Source organism: Erythrolamprus reginae, chromosome 2, assembly GCF_031021105.1.
Source record: "Erythrolamprus reginae isolate rEryReg1 chromosome 2, rEryReg1.hap1, whole genome shotgun sequence".
Lineage (NCBI taxonomy): Eukaryota > Metazoa > Chordata > Lepidosauria > Squamata > Dipsadidae > Erythrolamprus > Erythrolamprus reginae.
Window position 1 is genome coordinate 203,086,794 of NC_091951.1, and position 23,243 is coordinate 203,110,036.

Here is a 23,243-nt window from a genome sequence, read left to right on the forward strand (position 1 = left end):
GCTTCTTCCGAGGACTCTGATTTACCTGGCTAACTGCTAAGTGTAGATTCCAGGCCACCAGATTGATTGGCATTTCCACATTGACAGGAATCAGAGGGATTTCTCCATCTCTCCCCACACTGGGACAGGCAGCTCGACCCTGGGGTCCTTCAGCCAACGCCTAGGAGAAATAGACAGGTAGGCTGCAGCTTCAGGCTTCGGGTACTTTCCTGCCCATTTGTTCTGGAAAGCCAGGACACCCATGCTCCGAAGTATATGTTGCTCACCTTGTGGTTGTAGACAAGTCCCTCTGCATTTGGGCAGGGCCCTTCAGAGACACAGCGATGACTGGACGGACACCAGTGGCACATCCAAAGGCTGTCTACACATGTTCCACATCTATTGGGAGAAAGAAGGATCAAGGAAAAACTAACTTTAACTAAGATTATGTGAGATCCGCAAGGTAAGGAAAACTTGCTACTGGAAATCTTTCCAAGCCCTTAACTTAGGGGTTTCTCAACCATAGCAATTTGAAGATAGAAACATAGAAACATAGAAGATTGACGGCAGAAAAAGACCTCATGGTCCATCTAGTCTGCCCTTATACTATTTTCTGTATTTTATCTTAGGATGGATATATGTTTATCCCAGGCATGTTTAAATTGGATTTATCTACCAGGTCTGCTGGAAGTTTGTTCCAAGGATCTACTACTCTTTCAGTAAAATAATATTTTCTCATGTTGCTTTTGATCTTTCCCCCAACTAACTTCAGATTGTGTCCCCTTGTTCTTGTGTTCACTTTCCTTTTAAAAACACTTCCCTCCTGGACCTTATTTAACCCTTTAACATATTTAAATGTTTTGATCATGTCCCCCCTTTCCCTTCTGTCCTCCAGACTATACAGATTGAGTTCATTAAGTCTTTGCTGATACGTTTTATACTTAAGACCTTCCACCATCCTTGTAGCCCGTCTTTGGACCCGTTCAATTTTGTCAATATCTTTTTGTAGGTGAGGTCTCCAGAACTGAACACAGTATTCCAAATGTGGTCTCACCAGCACTCTATATAGCGGGATCATAATCTCCCTCTAGCTTCTTGTTATACCTCTAGCTATGCAGCCAAGCATCCTACTTGCTTTCCCTACCGCCTGACTGCACTCTTCACCCATTTTGAGACTGTCAGAAATCACTACCCCTAAATCCAGATGTATGGATTCAACTCCCAGAATTCCCCAGATAGCATTTTCAACTTTCCGTTGAGAAACACTGCCTTAACTATAATTCTTCTCTGGGAAGAAGAGGGAAGGAGGCTTAGCATGGAGAAATCAGCAGCACTCCAAACAGAGATTAATCCAGCCCATTTTTAACCTGATTTTTCTCTTGTCAACCACTATCCCCATAGCAACTTTGGTAATATTCTGTTCACTTCTAGGAAACATATCCTGTTGATGGTCAGAATTTCAATCTCCTAAACCTTTTCAATACCCCGCTGAGTTGTAAAGAAATAGGGAGGTTACTATGTTAAAAGAACTTCCTATCTCTCATTCTCTTAACTTTCTCATATTTAGAGCAAGCAGCAAAGTAATTCAAATATTGAATCTTTTACCCAGAGATAGCTGAGGAAGATGATACTGATGAGAGGGGAAGGCTCTATACTATAGGGCACTGTTTACCAACAGTGGCAACTTGAAGATATTTGGACTTCAACTCCCAGAATTCCCCAGCCAGTGAATGCTGGCTGGGGAATTCTGGGAGTTGAAGTCCAGATATCTTCAAGTTGCCAAGGTTGGGAAACACTGCTATAGGGTATGTATGTATATGTACATGACATTTTTGTCACCAGGATAAATTATGAAGAATGAGAAATATAGATGTACCTGGAAAATCGGGAATATTTACGGGACAGTCTCCTGCCGCATACCTCCCAGTGATTGATTAGACCCCAGAGAGTTGGCCTTCTCCGGGTCCCGTCAACTAAGCAGTGTCGGTTGGCAGGTACACAGGAAAGGGCCTTCTCTGTGGCAGCCCCAGCTCTTTGGAATCTACTCCCTGAGGTCCATATTCCCCACACATTACTGACTCTCCGAAAGGCCCTGAAAGACCTGGCTCTGCCGGCAGGCCTGAGGGCCGTGAGATTTGACATCTTATTCCGGCCTAGATATGTTTTGATTGGTATGTTTGATAGTATGATTGTAGATATTTAAGGGTTTTATTGTACTTTTAATTGTTATATTTTAATTATTTATATTGTTTGTATTTTTGCTGGAAGCCACCCTGAGGCCTACAGGATTGGGAGACATATAAATCTAAATAATAAATAAATAAGAACGAGTAAATCTGCACACTTTAGAATAAAATATTAGTATTCTACTTTTTCATGTGCGGAAATCCAAAATTAGAAACAAAGACATAGAAACATAGAAGATTGACAGCAGAAAAAGACCTCATGGTCAATCTAGTCTGCCCTTATACTATTTCCTGTATTTTATCTTAGGATGGATATATGTTTATCCCATGCATGTTTAAATTCAGTTACTGTGGATTTACCAATCACGTCTGCTGGAAGTTTGTTCCAAGTATCTGCTACTCTTTCAGTAAAATAATATTTTCTCATGTTACTTCTGATCTTTCCCCCAACTAACCTCACATTGTGCCCCCTTGTTCTTGTGTTCACTTTCCTATTAAAAACACTTTTTCATGCAAAACTTTTCATGCAAGATATGATGATTCTGCTTTAACCTAAGGCCTCTTGTTAGTCATCCACCCCCAGCCTTTGCCACCCCCACCCCACCCTGCCTTCATCCCCACTCAACATTCGCTCACGGGGTGGAATCAGCGAGTTGGCTCACGGCATTACAGTCGTAGAAGGAGAATCCCAGAGAGGTTATGACAACGTCCTGGAACATCAGAGCTAACGTCACAGTCACATGGTCTGAGGAAGAGAAAGGAGAAAGTACCTGAAGTCAATTTTCCCCCATCCAAGTAGCCAGCAAGAGAGAACTTGTCACACACGCCCACACAACACTTATACAAACAAGCCTTCTTATCTTCTTTTCTGAAAATTACCTTTGTTATAGCCTATTGTATACTACATAACTATGTAATATAAATACATTTGTTTAAAAAAAAAAAACATCTTTATTGAATATTTACATTTAAAACAACAAAAACAAAGACAAAAAAACATACAAACAAAAACATAACATACAAGAGCATACAGATTTTTCATATATAGGCATTTTCTTTCAACATCTTTCAGTGCAAATTGGGTGCTCTGGGGTTGAGTCCCATTTTCACTACCGCACTGCGCTACTCCCCAGTCTGGGCAGCAGCCTACCCCTGTATATAGGTTACTTTGGTATCAAAACTTAAGCATGTAACACTTAACATATATGCCTGCTATTCTGCTGAGCCTTGTCCCTTACAGCCTATCTATACTTTATTCTATTTCGTTTTCTAACTTTATTGTAAACTACGCTTTATAAATTACAGTGGTACCTCTACTTAAGAACTTTATTTGTTCTGTGACCAGGTTCTTAAGTAGAAAAGTTTGTAAATAGAAGCAATTTTTCACATAGGAATCAGTGTAAAAGCAAATAATGTGTGCAAACCCATTAGGAAAGAAATAAAAGCTCGGAATTTGGGTGGGAGGAGGAAGAGGAGGAGGACAGTCACTGCTGAAGGAAGGAGGGGAGGGGAATCCAAAGAATCCAAAACTTTAAGGCTTAAAAAAACAAAAAGAGGAACTCTAAGGCGGCGAGGAGGAGCACACGCCTCCCATACACCTGGCGTGAGGCTACCTCCCATATACTGTGCCAGAGAGAGAAACCCAGGGGGAATGGCAGGAAACTGGCCGGGCCCAAATTTCCTGGGAAATTTTTCCTGGCTCGGGTTCTTAAGTAGAAAATGGTCCTTAAGAAGAGGCAAAAAAATCTGGAACACCCGGTTCTTATCTAGAAAAGTTCTTAAGTAGAAGCGTTCTTAAGTAGAGGTACCACTGTACATGGTTTATATCTCTTTGTGTTTCTTTTTCTGGGTTACATTATTTCTCATTACTGTGAATTGGTATTTTAATAGGAGTCAATGGGTGTGTTTAGCAACAGTTTGTCTGCTTACTTGGTTGACCATTGCTAAAAGGATTTATAAGATTACTCTTTGCTTTTATTCGTTTTCTTTTTGAAGTGTATACAATGTTAAAGTTTCAAATATTTTTTTTGGCTTAGCCAGTCATACCACCTGTCCAAGTGTAAAATTCTGTATTGTCTTTTTCCTGGAGTTCCAATGTTAACTTATTCATCTCTGCTACCTCATGTATTTTAATTATCAAATTTAACATCGAAGGGGGAGGGGTTCCTGCTTCCAATTTTGAGCATATGCCAGTCTAGTTGCCATTGTTAAATGTAGCATCAAATATCTGTCTTCCTTGGTAATTTTGTGTCTAATTAAATACATTTATTATATGATATATACAGAGGTGGGCTGCTAAGATGGAACGGTGACGTGTGCTCGCCCCTGTCGCTCTGAATAATAGCAGAGTCCAGCGCAATTCTGCTACTGCACCTGGGCGGGTAGCGAAATCGCACACGCACACAGACAATATAGCTCGTAACAGCACTTCTTTGGGGTTTTTTGTAACTTCCAAACCAACAAAGACAGCTTGATGCATACTCTTGAAGATGGACAGCAAAGGTAACACAAGCAGGGTTTGAAACATAGAATACAGAACATGCATATTGTGCAACCACCCATCAAAGTAGGATATAAACAGTGGTGGGCAGCAGCCGGTGTGGGCAGGTGATCCGTCCCGGTAGGAAATTCCGGGATGTGCATGCAGCTGCGTGTCCCCGACACACACCCGCGAACCCACGCACAAGATTTGGCTTCTGCGCAGCAAGTGAAATCTTGTGTGAGGACATTCGCGCGAGGGAGATTTCAGCAATTTTTAGCATGCTGATGCCATGTGGCTTTCCACCACCGCATCTCTAGCAGACACTGTAGGAGAACTGGCCTTGGGGTCAGCAGAGGTGCTATGGTTCCCTATCGGCTAGGTGGTTCCTGGTCTGGTTAATCTGTCTCTTTGGTGTCCGGTGGCTTTAGTGGCTCTTAGCCCGCTGTCGATTTTAATGGCCACTCAGAGAGTCGGTTCGGGATGTCCCGGTAAGCAGTAAGCTTGCCAGCTCTGGTACCTTTACTGGTTATGTAGCCCCAAAATCAGGATTTGATCAGCTAAGGTTGCTTCCATTCAAATTGATAGGGAAATTATTTAAATTAAAATGACATACAGTAGTACTGTACCTCTACCTACAAACGCCTCTACTTACGAACTTTGCTAGATAAGAACCGCGTGTGCAAGATTTTTTTGCTTCTTCTCAAGAACCATTTTCCACTTACAAACCCGAGCCTCTGAAACTATAACCAGAAAAGGCAGGGAGAAGCCTCCATGGGGCATCTCTAGGAATCTCCTGGGAGGAAACAGGGCCCGAAAAGGCAGGGAAAAGCCTCTGTGGGGCCTCTCTAGGAATCTCCTGGGAGGAAACAGGGCCGGAAAAGGTGGGGAGAAGCCTCTGTGGGGCCTCTCTAGGAATCTCCTGGGAGGAAACAGGGCCTCCGCCCTCCCTGTGATTTAATAATAATAATAATAATAATAATAATAATAATAATAATAATAATTATTATTATTATTATTATTATTATTATTATTATTATTATTATTATTAATTAGATTTGTATGCCACCCCTCTCCCCCTCCCCAATCGCATGCATTATTTGCTTTTTTCATACGGGAAAAATTGCTTCTTCTTACAAACTTTTCTACTTAAGAACCTGGTCATGGAACGAATTAAGTTCGTAAGTAGAGGTACCACTGTATATTGTATTTTTTGGTGCATAAAACACATCTTACATGGATGCTTCTTATACTCCAAATGTAGCTTTTTTGAAGCTTTTTTCTCCAGCCCTAATGAGATGCTAATGATCTTCCTGACTTGCAGGACTTTTTTCTTTCCTACTCTGAAGAAGATTTTTCCAGCCCTAAGCCTTTGTAGGTTTGTTTTTATTGCTACTCCCTCAGAAGATTTTTTTCAGCCCTAACCACGGGATAAAATAATGTGCTGAAGGTCACCAGACTAAGGACCCCAGCCAGATAAATACCTGGTAGGTTGATCCCCTCCTCCCCCGAAACCAAGGTGCATCTTATACTCCAGTGCATCTTATACACTGAAAAATATGGTAGCTAAAGCCTAAATTGCTGGTGCATTACTTTTCTACTAGTCTACTATGGTCTTTCTATCACTGCAGTTCCACTGCATCTGTCTGGCTTCTGGCTAAATCTCCCTTATTAAACAGCATCGGAATGTAACACACTCAGCATAGGAGCCATATGCAAGCCCCATGCTTACCTTTGCCTTCTTGGATAGGTGGCACCTGCTCAGGAACAGGTGATAAGCAGCGGATCCAAGAGTCTTCCATCTGGGCCTGGCTTTCTTGGGTCCCAAATGCACAGAGGTAATGCTCTCCTTCACCCAGTACAGGGAGATTGGGAACCAACAAGGAGATCTGAGTAGGACAGGAAACATGCACATTTTCTTGGAATTACAAGGCAATTGAGGCCTTTATTATTTATTATTACTTATTAGATTTGTATGCCGCCCCTCTCCGAAGACTCGTGGCGGTTCACAACACAACAATAACACAATACATTATAAATCTAATAATAAAATTTAAAAATTGATTAAAAAACATTGATAACACAACCAGTATTCTAAAATTGATTTAAAAGTGATTTGACACTTCAGTGTTAAATCTTTGGAAGACGAAGCATTATACAAAATTGAGCAAGTTACTAATTTATGCATTCTCCCTCTTAACAATAACGCCTTGGGGCATACGAGCGGGGGAACAACCTTAAGATTAATCCAAGCAACGCAAAGAGTTTCATTTCACATGTGCAAATTTTCATAGGATGATGAATAGGTCAGTTGTTAAAGCATAATAAATCCACTGCTCGGTTTCCTGCTATTTCACGCACCTCTGTCTGTGTTTCTCGGCTCTGATTGGCTGGTAAAATTTGTTCCACTCTCAAGCACTGGCTCTCATCTTCGTAACTCCAGAGCCAGTGATTGGCCAGCTGATGGCGTTCACATTCCAATTTCCGGGTACACCTGCCAATCGTATTTAGAGGTGAAGAGAAAGAAGCTGGGTTTATACAACATGCTAGGCTAAAATAAGACTGGCTATTTATTCTTTGCATTCTGTGAACCCAGCCAGCGTGGTTGATTTATTATTTCAGTGTGTTTGAGTGCATCCAGGCAATTGGATAGAATTTAATAGGCCATGGTTCAGTTAACAATGGAACAGAGAATTGTACAACCCTGTCAGAATCCATCTCTCTCCTTTTAAAACAACCCCTTCGTATTATGCACTCTCTCCTCAGAGACCCACCTGCTCTGTAGAACACACCAGCCACAAAAGGGGTCTTCAGCTTCCAGGCATGAGGTACAGTCTTGGAAATTAGGGCATTCTGAGACTGGGATTTTGGACACCTGAGTTAGAGTGAATTATATTTTATTTATGTGGATAGGAAAAGTTATTCAAATCATATTTTTACAGTAGACACAAACAGGAGAATCTACCTAATTTGCATCAAGTTTTCTACCCAGACGATATAAATGGCAAATCCCTTCTAAACACAAGGCTTGCCGGTATATTTTGGCAGAATTTCAAGAGTTATAAAGGTAGATGAAATATTTAACTAAAAAATGGGCTAAGGGTAAAGGATAAAAGCAGCAGCTTCTAATTTGATTGGGACTGAAAACATTCTGGTGCAGTTGCCTGTGTTTAGCTGGAGTATAAATTAAAAAAAACAGAAAAAAAGAATTTTGGAGACATGTTGGTTGCCAAAGGCAGGGATCAGCCCTATAATACAATAATCTAATAAAGGGAAATAATTTACCGCTGAGCTAATGGAAAATATACACGCAGCAACCTATGCTGTATTTTTCACATAACTTTTTTTTGTATAAAAAATACTCCCAGACAGAAGAAGAAAACAACGAAAAACAACCACACAACAGGTTTTCTCAAGCCCAGATACAGTTCAGAATTTATTTTATTTATTTATTTATTTATTATTTAGATTTGTATGCCGCCCCTCTCCGAGGACTCCCTGCCTGACAAACAGATGGGAAACAGTAGCAAGCTGATGGATCACCTGTGAAGCTGTCATCACATATAAGTAGGCGCCACTGCTGTCAAGAAGCAGATCCGAGTTGACAGGAGAATTCTGACCGGTGGGCATTGTGCTGTAGATCTGCGCCACGGAGCCATTCAGGTAGATCTAAATAAAATAATAGAAGCATCACTGCCTGTTCTCAAGATGCTGAGCCCAGCAGTCTCTAACCTGAAGCCACCAAGAGGTGAATGGGTTTCAGTTCCCCATAATCCCAGCTACTAATTCCTAGTATATGTAGGTGTAGATGCATCCCACCTCTATCTCTCTCCCCTCTCCTGGCAATTGCATGAACAAGTTCCTTCAGATGTTTTGTTTTTGGCAAGATTTCAGAAGTGGTTTACCTTTGCCTGCTTCCCAGGGATGAAAGAGAGCGGACTGGCCCAAGGTCACACAGCTGAATTTGTGGCTAAATCAGGACTAGAGGTTCTGTAAATATGTATTGTGGCGGGCTAGCAGAAGGACAGACGTGTTTTCTTTTCTTTTTTTTAATTTAAAAATAAACTTTATTAAACAATTAAAATAAACAAAATTAACGAACATGTTTGACATTGGTTGAGGATTTTAGGCTTACATTTCAGGAGTTTACCATTCTTTCTTCTTTATATATTTTATCTCAATTAAGTATATTTACTATGGTTTGTTCTTATTTAGTTACATAGTTGACTTATCACATAGGCCTAGACTAAATTTATACACGGTAAAAAGCAAAAAGAAAGAAAAGATAGACTTGTTTTCAAGGGACATATAACTTCACTTTAGTCTGCACTTCTTTTTAGTAGTTATTTTAAATTCCATTTAAAACTAAAGAGTTTTCCAGGTGTAATTTGTAGGTGTGTAGCAACAGCTGTGATGTTCTGCAGATTCCTTGGAATTGCTTTTGTCACTCTTGGTGGCTGTTTACAAATGATGGGATGGAAGAGGCACTCTGGGAAAGACAGTTCTGTAAAATGGACCAATGGCCTTTAAAATAAGGAGTTGTTGGGCAGGTTACAGTGAGGTGGGTTGAGGATTTACTTTTTTGATGAACGCCAACCTAAACTGAGAGGATGGTGGGAAAACTCTTAATAAAAACCATGTGTGCTAAAGCGAAATGGCTTGGAAAAATTAATTATGGAATGTGTAGATGTACACAGGTGCTTCTTTTATCTGAACTGGCTTGGTTTTTAAGACTTCCCCTTCCAGCTGAAAAACATCAAGAAGAAGCTGAGATATTAAGGCTGAAGATCTAAACGAAGACACCCGCCCCATAGTAGCAAAAGTAAAGTAAATAATGAATAGTTTGCTGTCCCTGAATAACACCCCAACAAGTGATGCCTGAAGCAGCCACTGCACCTCAAACTTGAAGTGGGACCAGCCATTCTGGTGATATCTGAAAAACAGCATGAATTGATGTACTGAAGCGAACAAACAGAGGCGCCATTTCTCTGCCCCAAGACATGCAGCCTTTTCCTGTTTCTTGTTTGCTTTGTTGGGTGTAAAGAGAAATATATGGGTGACGCCCAAGATCGTTTCTTGGGTTATAAACTATCTTTGCAGAATAGGTTGTTTTTTTTAAAAAAAGACAGTCATTTAACAGCACTCAAAGCCCTCCATGCCTTCTGTGTCTATGTGCATGTGATGTCAACCTACATGCAAAAGAGAAGGGGCTTTGACTGCAGGGCTGTGACTCCCCGATCAGTCTTTTTTTTTTTTGACCCCTTGACGTGCTGACACTACTGCATCTCATAACACTTCATATTAACACAAACAGGGCAATCTGAAGCGTTTCCACCTTATTGTATACTTTAGTGCAGTGATGGCGAACCTATGGCATGGGTGCTATAGGTGGCACGCGGAGCCATATCTGCTGGCATGTGAACTGTTGCCCTAGCTCAGCTCCAATGTGCATGTGTGTGCTGACCAGCTGATTTTTGCTTGCACAGATGCTCTGGGAGGGCATTTTTGCCTTCCAGAGAGCCTCCGGGGGAATGGGGGAGGGCGTTTTTACCCTCCCCCGGCTCCAGGGAAGCCTTTAGAGCCTGGGGAGGGCGAGACACAAGCCTACTGGGCCCACCAGAAGTTGGGAAACAGGTTGTTTCTTGTCTCCCGAGGGTCTTCGGGCGTGGGGGGGAAGGGGAAGTTGTTTTTGCCCTCCCCAGGCATTGAATTATGGGTGTGGGCATTTGCGCATAGGCAACAGCGCATGGCCATTCTTTTTCGGCACCCAGGGGAATAAAAAGGTTTGCCATCACTGCTTTAGTGGAATAAAGTTTTGTACTTGCAAGACATTTCCCCGAGAGTGCTCAGCCCTTAAAGGAATTTAAAATGAAAGTTAAGACACCCTCATTAAAATTAAAAAAAGAAAACAGGTGAGGCAGTTCAAATATAGGGTGCTGTCCATTCATCATATACTTCAAGGCTTTGATATATCACCAAGAGTACAACTTGTTTCCCTGAAAATAAGACCCTGCCTTATTTATTTATTTTTGAACCCTGGCCTTATTGGCATGTACTAAAAAGCCCGATTGCGCTTATTATCAGGGGATGCCTTATTTTGGGGGGAAGCAGAGTGTCCGATCCATCAAATCTCACTAGCAAACCACTGTTTAAATTTTAGTGACAATCAACTGGAAAATAGATTCTTAAACATTAGAAAGTGACAAACATTAGAAAATAGAGTCATAAATATTTAGTATTGGGGGGAGGGGAAGAAGTTGATAAATGCTAATGTTATATAATTTTCAATTGCAATAATTTATGTTGGTTCATAGATTAGTTCAATCAGAATTTTCACTCAAATGATCAAGCACAGAGTATCGTATTGTGGACACAGTGCTCTTGGAAAATCCATAAAAATATTGAGAAAAGTTGAAGAAAAAAAAAGAGGACAATGACCAGCAGCTGCTACATGGGTTCAGTTATGACAACAATGAATGTACCATTGAGAGGCAGAGGATCTGGAGACAATCCGTCTATGAGAATTGCTAAATGTATTGCTCCATTAGATGTACTGGCATGGTTATGGATGTTCTTCAAAATATTTATATTATTTACTTAGAGTGTAGAATGCACAGCCATCTGAAGCTATAAAATCACTGGCCTGATGAAGCAGATTCTGACAATTTTGACTGACAGTAGCGAACTCTTCTAACTGTGATCCTTTTAAATGGCTGCTGTTGATTCTGAGTTTGTAAGTAAGATAAATGCTACATGCATACATTGGACCAGATTACCTCTGGAACCGCCTGCTAGCGCACGAATCACAGCGACCGATAAGGTCCCACAGAGTTGGCCTTCTCTGGGTCCCGTCGACTAAACAATGTCATTTGGCGGGCCCCAGGGGAAGAGCCTTCTCTGTGGCGGCCCCGGCCCTCTGGAACCAACTCCCCCCAGAGATTAGAATTGCCCCCACCCTCCCTGTCTTTCGTAAACTACTCAAGACTCATTTATACCGCCAGGCATGGGGGAGTTGAGATATTCCTTCCCCCTAGGCCATTACAAGTTATGCATGGTATGTTTGTGTGTATGTTTGGTTTTTATAAATAAGGGTTTTTAGCTGTTTTATTATTGGATTGTCACATGCTGTTTTTATCATTGTTGTTAGCCGCCCCGAGTCTACGGAGAGGGGCGGCACACAAATCCAATAAATTATTATTATTATTATTATTATTATTATTATTATTATTATTATTATTATTACTGAGTTATCACATTTCAGTGTTTCACAGACTAGTTTTACATGATATATTTGGTCTGTGTTTCGTTGATTGTATGAATCCAGCCATTGTGATTTGTAAATGATAGATTATGGTTTAGACTGAGATATGAAAACAATCTTTGTAGCTTGTTCAGCAAAGCATGTTGTGATGTAAGAACTCCATTCCATGCTTTTTTCTTGGGATCGCTGTTCTACAGAACAATCTGTCACGGCACACATCTTTTTCTGCCTGTGGGTTCATAGTTTCTGTGCTTTATTCAGCCCATAAAGGGTGCTAGGTGTAGTTTGTTCTAGCTCATTTCATATACTTCCTGCTTCCATGCCTAGTATTGACCAAACAGGCCTTCTTAACACGGGGTAGACCAATTCAATTCAATTCAATTTATTAGATTTGTATGCCGCCCCTCTCCGAAGAACCCCAACAATTTAAAAACCATACAACACATACATACCAAACATAAAATATAAGAAAGCCTGGGGGAGATGTCTTAATTCCCCCATGCCTGGCGAGATAGGTGGGTCTTGAGTAACTTGCGAAAGACAAGGAGGGTGGGGGCCGTTCTAATCTCCGGGGGGAGTTGATTCCAGAGGGCCAGTGCCACCACAGAGAAGGCTCTTCCCCTGGGGCCCGCCAAACGACATTGTTTGGTCGACAGGACCCGGAGAAGGCCAACTCTGTGGGACCTTATCGGCCGCTGGGATTCGTGCGGTAGAAGGCAGTTCCGGAGGTATTCTGGTCCAATGCCATAAAGGGCTTTAAAGGTCATTACCAACACTTTGAATTGTGACCGGAAACCGATCAGCAGCCAGTGCAAGCCACGGAGTGTTGTAGAAACGTGGGCGAATCTAGGAAGCCCCACGATAGCTCTATCGTAGACCAACATCTCTAGCCAACACTTATGGGGTTTGGTGTCCAACATGCCTTCCAGGAAAAGCTATCCTTTATTGTTTGCTTCCAAGCCTATCAAACATGGCAATATTTTCTCTTTACTTGTGAAGGCATGTTAAAATGTATGAGAGAAAAGTATCGGGCATTTAAATATTATGGTGAAGCCTTGTTTTAATGAGCTAGTTGGGAGGAGGTATGTCTCTTATTCCCAAATGTCTGTTAAATGTGAAAGCATGTTATTCTGGTGATTTATCTCATCCTTATCATGATGTCATTCTGCAAATAATGTAAGATCTGTCATATCCCGAATTTACATAATTGATGTAAATGATATAATAGGCATCAATTGCAAATCATCACAGAAAGCGTATGCATTTTTCATGAAGGTCGTAAAATTAAGATCGTTTAACTTGCTTTCTCTAAACTACTCCAGATAACATAGATTTATCCATTATTTGAAAGGGGAGGGGTCTGGATGGACATTTGGTCCATTGTAACCAACCTTTTCTAAATGAGGGTGTGGGGAGGTCTATTAAATCAAGGTTTCATTTATTTCATTATTCTGAAATGCAGTGCTGGGAGATATTACTCTGAGAGATTTTATTTTTCCCAAGCAAAAAACTGCAAGGGTAGCCCGTGGCAATCTTTCCCTCTCCCTTTTCTATTGACAGCAATCTCAGCCATAAATTTACAAAGTGCTTTATGAGCAGGCAGGAAGGCAGTGCCAGCAATGAGGAACATATCAATGCAAGGTAGGCCCTTTGTGTGGGAAAGCCTGGCCAGATAAGAATTATGTACATAGACTGTTTGTGGAGCTAGGCATATTTATGCCCCAAGCACTCTCTCATCCTGTAATGTTACTGGGTATAGAAGGAATGATCTCTTAAGTAATTGCAGCATAAGAGGTGGGGGGGGGGAGTATGATGTAGTGGTTAAAGTGCTGGCTAGGAAATGGTGAGTTCTAATCCTGCTTTAGGCATGAAAGCCAGCTGGGTGACTTTTGGCCGATCACTCACACTCCGCCAACCCATTTAACACGATTGTTGTTGTGAAGAAAACTGAAGGAGGAAGGAGCATTATGTATACTGCTCAAAAAAAAATAAAGGGAACACTTGAAACAACAAAATATAACTCCAAGTAAATCAAACTTCTGTGAAATCAAACTGTCCACTTAGGAAGCAACACTGATTGACAATCAATTTCATATGTTGTCAGCATATTGAACTTTGCACAGAACAAAGTATTCAGTGAGAATACAGTGATACCTTGTCTTACGAACTTAATTGGTTCCGGGACGTGGTTCGTAAGGTGAAAATTTCATAAGATATTTCCCATAGAAATCAATGGAAAAGTGATTAATGCGTGCAAGCTCAAAACTCACCCCTTTTGCCAGCCAAAGCACCCATTTTTCCGCTGCTGGGATTCCCTTGAGGCTCTCTTCCATGGGAAACCCCACCTCCGGACTTCCATGTTTTTGTGATGCTGCGATTTCGCTGAGGCTCCCCTTGCTGGAAAACCCCACCTCTGCAGTTCCGTTGCCAGTGAAGCGCCCATTTTTGCGATGCTGGGATTCCCTTGAGGCTCCCCTCGCTGGGAAACCCCACCTCTGGACTTCCATGTTTTTGCAATGCTGCAGGGGAATCCCAGCAGGGGAATCCGAGCAGCGCAAAAATGGGCGCTTCGCTGGCAACAGAAGTCCGGAGGTGGGGTTTCCCAGCGAGGGGAGCCTTGGTGAAATCGCAGCAGCCCAAAACGGGCGCTTCGCTGGCAACGAAAGTCCAGAGATGGGGTTTCCCAGAAAGGGGAGCCTTCAGCTGGCAACAGAAGACCAGAGGCGGGGCATCCCAGCGGCGGTGGCTTGGGTTCGTAAGGTGAAAATAGTTCCAAAAAAAAGGCAAAAAAATCTTAAACCCCGGATTCGTATCTCGAAAAGTTCATATGACGAGGAGCTCGTAAGACGAGGTATCACTGTATTTCATTCATTCAGATCTAGGATGTGTTCTTTGAGTTTTCCCTTTATTTTTTTGAGCAGTGATGTTCAACACCTTGAGTGACCTATAAAGAAATAAAAGCAGGATAAAAACCTAAGAAACAAACAAAACTTATTCTCAAAAGTAACGTAGGGGACATTGGGAATAAAAGGCATACCTCTTCCAAATTAGTTCATTAAAACAAGGCTTCATTGTAATATTTAAGTGCCCAATAGTTTTCTCTCATACATTTTAACAAGCCTTTGCAAGTAAAGAGAAAACATTATTACGTTTGATAGACTTAGAATCTAACCATCAAAGTTAATATGATGTTAACTCATTCTTCAACTCCTCTATACATGCTCACTTTGAAGTGAGCCCCCTTGGAAAGCTCTACTATATTAACTGTGGTAGTTTCAGCCTAAGAGAGCCACCAAGCAGTTCACTTCCTGTCTAAGTCACGAAGATCACTTTATGCTAAGATGTGATTTACTAAATCAACCTGGGTGCCTTTAATATGTTAAGCCCCACACCATGATTTACAGTACCACAATTAGCTGAATTAAACATGCTTACCGGGAACCAGCCCAAACACATTTATTTATAACACATAAGCAGCTTAGCCATCCTTTCTCAACATAAATCTACTTCAAACTTTAAGGATAAAACAGGATATAAATAAACCTCATATATACAATGCTCTGGACAGGTAGGAGGAAGGGTGAAATATCTTATGATTTAGCAACACCAAGATTGTATCTAGGTATTTCTGGTTCAGCCTATAACCAGAATTATGCATAGTTATGCATTAAAATACATACTTAGGCATTTAAAAAACTTTCCCAGACTTAGTACCTAGAGAAAGCAATCAGGTTTTTGTATATATCTGAATATAAATTCATTATTTTGCAAAATCAGAAATAGAGTGGTAAAAGCAGTCTAGAGTAGTAATAGTTTTCTACTTAAAATATTTATTCACAATTAGGCACTTTAAAACAAATCAGTTTCAAAAGGACAGAGACTTTCGTATGGTTGCAACAACAACAGCAAAAATTACTGGAGGAAGGATGTCCTAAAATAAGGTAAAGAAAAGAGGCAGAGATTAAGCACTCAGAAAAATACACATTTCTCCTCCACAGGGACTAAGTATTTGTGAAAAATGCATGTTGATAAGTTCCAAAGAAAAGAGGCACCAAGGAGAAGAAGAAAGATGAGGAATGAGTAATTCAGTTATGTAGGACAGAAAAGGTTTTAAAAAGCAAATAATGAAAGCAAATTGAGATAAGCAGTCAAACAATGGAGGGTTTAAAAAAAGGAGCCAAGGGTAATTCCAGATGAGGCTTTTATTGTGCAATCCTTCCACCTCAGATATGGCATTATCTTGCCACTTACAGGACTCCTGTATTTTCTCACTAATTTTTTTTCTACTTCAAAAAAGCTAAAATGAAAGAAAGGGCAAAAAAGAATCAAACTGGTATTTGATTGAATCACTCCCTTCCCTGAAAGTCAAGCTTGGGAAGAGAGACCCACCATAGAGTATATAAGAAAGGTAGAACATATAAATTAGTGTTGGAAAACCTATGGTGTGTGTGCCACAAGTGGTACGTGGTGCCATATCAGAGGGCACGCAAGGGATTGCCCTAGCACAGGGCCCCCCCAAGGCTGTGTACTCTCACCACTTCTCTTCTCTCTACACACCAATGACTGCATCTCAAACGATCCATCTGTTAAACTACTGAAGTTTGCAGAGGATTCAACAGTGATTGGATTCAACAGTGATGGGACTCATTCAAGACAATGATGAATCCACATACAGATGGGAGGCTGAAGAACTAACCTTGTGTGATGTGACCCGGACAATCTAGAATTGAACACACTTGAAACTGTAGAAATGGTGGTAGACTTTAGGAGAAACCCTTCTACCCTTCCACCTCTCACAATACTAGATAACACAGTATCAACAGTAGAGACCTTCAAATTTCTAGGTTCTATAATATCTCAAGACCTAAAATGGTCACTTAACATCATCATCAAAAAAGCACAACAAAGAATGTTCTTTCTGTGCCAACTCAGAAAGTTCAAACTTCCCAAGGAGCTGCTGGTACAGTTCTACAGAAGAATCATTGAGTCTGTCATCTGCACCTCTATAACTCTCTAGTTTGGTTCTGCAACCCACAAGACCAACACAGACTTCAGAGGATAATCAGAACTGCAGAAAAAACAATTGCTGCCAACCTGCCTTCCACTGAGGATCTGTATACAGTGATCCCTCTATTATCGCAAGGGTTCCGTTCCAAGACTCCTCGCGATAATCGATTTTTCGGGATGTAGGGTTGCGGAAGTAAAAACACCATCTGCGCATGCGCACCCTTTTTTTCTATGGCCGCGCATGCGTAGATGGTGGAGTTTGCGTTTCCCGCTGCCCACGCAAAGGGGAAACCCGATTCGGCTCCTCGCTGCTGCTGCGCTACCGAGCAGATCAGCTGCTGGGCGGCCGAAGGAACCTTCCCTGGGTCTTCCTGGCCGCCCACGCAAAGGGGAAACCCCGGCTCCTCGCTGATGCGCCCGCCCGCCACCCGCCGCCTGCCGCCCGCCAGCAAGAGGGGGAGAGATAGAGAAAGAGAGAGAAGGAAAGAAAGAGATGAGAGAGGGAGGAAGAGAGTGTGAGAGAGGAAGAAGCAAGATAGAGAAAGAGGGAGAGAGAGAAAGATGAGGAAGGAAGAGAGTGATGTCATCGGGTGGAAAAATCGTGATATAGCGTTTCGCAAAGATCGAGATCGCGAAACTCGAGGGATCACTGTACTGCACAAGTCAAAAAGAGGGCGGGGAAAATATTTACTGACCCCTCGCATCCTGGACACAAACTGTTTCAACTCCTACCCTCAAAACATTGCTACAGAGCACTGCACACCAAGACAGCTAGACACAAGAACAGTTTTTTCCCGAACGCCATCACTCTACTAAACAAATAATTCTCTCAATGCTGTCAAACTTTTTACTAAGTCTGCACTTCTATTTCTACTAATTTTTTCTCATCATTCCTATCATCCTTTTCCTCCCACGTAGTACTGTATGACTGTAACTTGTTGCTTGTATCCTTAAATATTTTTATTAATATTGATTGTTTCTTCATTGCTTATTTGACCCCTATGACAATCATTAAGTGTTGTATTACATGCACATCTGCAGGGGCAGCACGGGGTGATGGGGGAGGCAAGAGAAAGCTGAATTGAGACTATGAGAAACCAAGACATAGCAATATAGACCAGTGTTTTTCAACCAGTGTGCCGCGGCATACTAGTGTGCCGTGAGACATGGTCAGGTGTGCCGCGAAGCTCAGAGAGAGAAAGAAAACAAGAGAGAGAGAGAAAGAAAGAAAGAAAGAGAGAGCAAAAGAAAGAAAGAGAGAGAGAGAAAGAAAACAAGAGAGAAAGAAAGAGAAAGAGAGAAAGAGAGAGAGAAAAAGAAAGAAAGAAAGCAAGCAAGAGAGAGAAAAAGAAAACAAGAGAGAGAGAAAGCAAGAGAGAGGGAGAAAGCAAGAGAGAGAGAAAGAGAACAAGAGAGATAAAGAAAGCAAGAGAGAGAGAAAGAAAGAGAAAGAAAGAGAGAGAGAGGGAGGGATGGTGGGAGAGAGAAAGACATAGAGGGAGGGAGGAAGGGAGAAAGAGAGCAAAAAAGAGAGGAAGGGAGAAAGAAAGAGGGATGGAGAGAGAGAAAAAAGAAGAAGGGAGAAAAAGAGGGAGGGAGAGAGAAATAGAGCGAAAGGGAGGAAGAGAGAGAGAAAAATTTTGTCCAAACTTTTTTTACACCCCCTCACTCAATGTGCCCCAGGGTTTTGTAAATGTAAAGAATGTGCCATGGCTCAAAAAAAGGTTGAAAATCACTGATATAGACAATAGTAATAATAATCTATCAGCTTGGGGGGGGGGGGGATATCAGAACATCATCAAGAGTCAACATCAAGAGTCCAACTATCCGGGGGAGAAAACTAAGTTGGGGAAGTCTGGAATAGACCAAGACCAATATGTCCAGGGTGAATATTCCTCAGGGTACATAAAAACTGCCCTACCATGAGCTCTCAGAAACATTTCAAAAGTTCTTTGTAAGTGATCAGTTAAAAACAGAGGCATGAGTACAACTCCCCGGGGGGTTCCAGATAAACCTCTCAAATGGGACTCCAATGGGCAAGTGAGTTCAGATACTGATGCCCTCCACCTTGAAGTGACAATTGAAGGGGGGTGGGAGAAAGGGAAGAGGACCTAGTAGAGGAGAGTAAGGAAGATAAACTTGACTTTGAAATATGTGGTTAACATTACCTAGGCAAAAGGGGCTGGAACATTTTATGTCCAGAACAATTCAGATAACATTTGAAAACAACTCAAACAGACCGTTTTCCCAATTCACTGAATAACAATGAAAAAGGAGAGGCACAGGATTGTGCACAATTCAGAGTTTATATTATTACAGCCAATCTTAGTCCTGGGGAGGTTGATAAATGGTATCATTGGATTATCAAGTGGCTCAGGAACAAACGTAGCTTTCTAAGATAGCTTCCTCTCACTTGCTTCCTGTAATCTTCCAGTTTGCTATCACTTTTCTTGGCACCAATGGTTATTTAGATTTTTGCAGGCTAAATACAGTTCCCTTTTTGAATGATGGTATGGGGCTAGGAGCGTACAGATGGGCTCAAGCTCTACCTCCCAATTTTTATTTAGAACCGCTGCCCAATTCTGTGCCATCGAGTGAAGACTTCTGGCAAACTTAGTGTTGCCTAGGCCAGTGTTTCCCAACCTTGGCAACTTGAAGATATTTGGACTTCAACTCCCAGAATTCCCCAGCCAGCGAATGCTGGCTGGGGAATTCTGGGAGTTGAAGTCCAGATATCTTCAAGTTGCCAAGGTTGGGAAACACTGGCCTAGACAGACAGCTGAGAAAAGAAGGGTGGTGGGAGAGTAAAATTCTCACCACATTGACACTATCTTGGTCCCCTGGGGCCTGCCATTATCTCGCAATCAAAACCAGCTTTTAGCTCAGAGGAGCTTGTTCAGGAGCTCTTCTGATGCCTGGGGGAAAGGCCTGGGGGTATGTCACTTCACAAGCAAATCTGTGCTTTCCTGCAATCCACAATGTGAGAAGAGGCAGGCCCATAGGAAGCCTGCCAGTTCTGGGTTGAAAAACAAATAGTAGATTGTGAATTGGCTGGGAGGATGAAATGTCTGGCAACTCTCAGGTTGCTGGAGCATCACATCTCCATTTTTTTAAAGGAGTTCACTGCATTCCCAGCCTGTGCAAGGAATGCTTCTTTTTGCTAATAGCAATGGTAGTGTTGAAAAGCAGTGTGCCTATGCTGTGGAGGCCTGGAGAATTCCTTCTCTGTCAGAGACTAACTCAAATAGGGCTGCACCTCCTTTTCTACTCCCAAGGTCCCACTGGGCTTTCAAAACCCAAGATTCTATAAGAAATGAAATCAGCATGGCTTTACTGAAGGCAAATCATGTCAGACTAATCTCATTGATTTCTTTGACTATGTCACAAAGGTGTTGGATCAAGGTGGTGCCGTGGATATTGCCTACCTGGACTTCAGCAAAGCCTTTGATACAGTTCCACATAAAGAGCTGATAGATAAATTAGTGAAGATTGGACTTAACCCCTGGATAGTTCGATGGATTTGCAGCTGGCTGAAGCATAGACATCAGAGAGTTATTGTTAATGGCGAGTATTCTGAGCAGAGACAGGTTACAAGCGGTGTGCCACAAGGGTCTGTTCTGGGTCCTATTCTTTATAGTATGTTTGTGAGTGACATAGGGGAAGGTTTGGTAGGGAAGGTTTGCCTATTTGCCGATGACTCTAACGTGTGCAATAGGGTTGATATTCCTGGGGGCGTCTATAATATGGTAAATGATTTAGCTTTACTAGATAAATAGTCAAAGCAATGGAAACTGCAGTTTAATGTTTCCAAATGTAAAATAATGCACTTGGGGAAAAGGAATCCTCAATCTCAGTATTGTATTGGCAGTTCTGTGTTACCAAAAACTTCAGAAAAAAAGGATTTAGGGGTAGTGATTTCTGACAGTCTCAAAATGGGTGAAGAGTGCAGTCAGGTGGTAGGGAAAGCAAGTAGGATGCTTGGCTGCATAGCTAGAGGTATAACAAGCAGGAAGAGGGAGATTATGATCCCGCTATATAGAGTGCTGGTGAGACCACATTTGGAATACAGTGTTCCCTCGATTTTCGCGGGGGATGCGTTCCGAGACCACCCGCGAAAGTCGAATTTCCGCGAAGTAGAGATGCGGAAGTAAATACACTATTTTTGGCTATGAACAGTGTCACAAGCCTTCCCTTAACACTTTAAACCCCTAAATTACAATTTCCCATTCCCTTAGCAACCATTTAGATTATTACTCACCATGTTTACTTATTAAAGTTTATTTTAAAAAAAATTTATTAAAGGCGGATGAAAGTTTGGTGATGACATATGACGTCATCAGGCACAAAAAAACGGGGTATAGGGGGAAAAAACCGCAAAGTATTTTTTAATTAATATTTTTGAAAAACCGTGGTATAGGCTTTTCGCGAAGTTCGAACCAGCGAAAATCGAGGGAACACTGTACTGTGTTCAGTTCTGGAGACCTCACCTACAAAAAGATATTGACAAAATTGAACGGGTCCAAAGACGGGCTACAAGAATGGTGGAAGGTCTTAAGCATAAAACGTATCAGGAAAGACTTAATGAACTCCATCTGTATAGTCTGGAGGACAGAAGGAAAAGGGGGGACATGATCGAAACATTTAAATATGTTAAAGGGTTAAATAAGGTCCAGGAGGGAAGTGTTTTTAATAGGAAAGTGAACATAAGAACAAGGGGACACAATCTGAAGTTAGTTGGGGGAAAGATCAAAAGCAACATGAGAAAATATTATTTTACTGAAAGAGTAGTAGATCCTTGGAACAAACTTCCAGCAGACGTGGTAGATAAATCCACAGTAACTGAATTTAAACATGCCTGGGATAAACATATATCCATCCTAAGATAAAATACAGAAAATAGTATAAGGGCAGACTAGATGGACCATGAGGTCTTTTTCTGCCGTCAGACTTCTATGTTTCTAAATGGGTAGACTGAAGAGCAAAATTACAAGTGTTTTATTTATATCTGAGGTCTGCAAACTTGGCAACTTTTTAAGACTTGTGGACTTCAACTCCCAGAATTCAATCCTGGGAGTTGAAGTCTACAAGTCTTAAATGTTGCCAGGTTTGCAGATTTAAGGAGTTAAATCTGTTTGCAGATCCCCAATTTAGATCAACTAACATTTAAGTAATTACAATTTGGAGAATTTTCTTTTTAGGATTGCACCCAAGCTTTGAGGGCTGGGGACAGCTCTGTGGCTTTAGTAAAGATGCTTTGGTGTTTAAATTGGCTGACTGCTGAAACACCTTTTTTTTTTCCCCAGGGACTGTCAATCTTCCAGAGAAGCCTTCCAGTAAAGCAGCTTTGCAGTGGTTTGAATAAGGAAAGAAGAGAAGTGCTAAAGGAGATTATTGGGAAAGAATGCACAGCCCCAGTATCCCAAGCCAATGAAACAGGGAAAGTGCGGACCCAAACACTCATTTCCCAATAGGTCATTCCAATCAGAAATAATAACAGAGATAAGCAGAGATACCAGGAAAATCAACCCACGTCAGAGGAGCCAATAATTCAAAAGAAGACCAAAATAATGTTAAAGAAGCAGCTCCCATAAGGTTTGAGTGGCCAAATGAAGAATCTGCACTCTCTTTGGAAGAAGAATTATAATCACATGAATTAATCTTAATATGAAAGAAGGCTGCCTTATGGGTCATTCTTTTCAAGTGGACCAGGTGAAATTGAAGCTTTATTTGAAAAGAAACCATCACAGAAACAACATATATAATAGAAAAAAATATGCTCTTTCTAATGAAATAAAAATGGAGATGATTGAAGGTGAGAAAAAAAGAGAGCAATAGAAAAAACATGCTCTTTCTAATGAAGATGATTGAAGGTGATGAAACAGCTCTCTGTTTTCTCAACTTCAATCACCTCCTTTTTATTTCATTAGAAAGAGCACTTTTTCCTATCATATATGTTGTTTTTGTGATGGTTTCTTTTCAAATAAGGCTGCAAAAATCAGTCAAGTGGACACCTGGCCCACTTTACAAAAAATGACCCCTATGCTGACTTCCTGAGAGCCTAAGCTATAGGAAACACTAAGGACCCCCAAACAGACTAGACTCTAAAGTATTAATGAGGAGAATATTTATAGCTCAGGGTTGAAATGAGGCATCCTTGGTGTTCTCTGAGCTTGGTGCTTGTTTTCTTGTAGACCTTTCATCATCCTAACTAGGGAACATCATCAGTGCTGGTAAGGAGTGGGGTTTGCTGTCAGTTTATATTCTGGTGTCTTGCGTGGTCCCTCTGGGTGGGGGCAGATTTCTTAAGAGATTCTTTGGTTGGGCTGTTTAC

General features: G+C 41.4%; 1 protein-coding gene across 3 annotated transcripts in view; it reads right to left on the bottom strand.

Annotated features, from left to right (window-relative positions):
* The window catches only part of PLXNB3 (plexin B3), a 100,630-nt gene that overhangs the window by 52,908 nt on the left and 24,479 nt on the right, over positions 1 to 23,243 (bottom strand). For all 3 annotated transcript variants that reach the window (XM_070741350.1, XM_070741351.1, XM_070741349.1), the window contains exons 4-10: positions 8,188 to 8,313; positions 7,419 to 7,519; positions 7,006 to 7,138; positions 6,377 to 6,533; positions 2,802 to 2,910; positions 267 to 378; positions 26 to 160 (exon numbers count right to left, since the gene is read on the bottom strand). In XM_070741350.1, the coding sequence (XP_070597451.1) occupies positions 26 to 160; positions 267 to 378; positions 2,802 to 2,910; positions 6,377 to 6,533; positions 7,006 to 7,138; positions 7,419 to 7,519; positions 8,188 to 8,313 (873 nt within the window). The remainder of the gene's footprint in view (positions 1 to 25; positions 161 to 266; positions 379 to 2,801; positions 2,911 to 6,376; positions 6,534 to 7,005; positions 7,139 to 7,418; positions 7,520 to 8,187; positions 8,314 to 23,243) is intronic.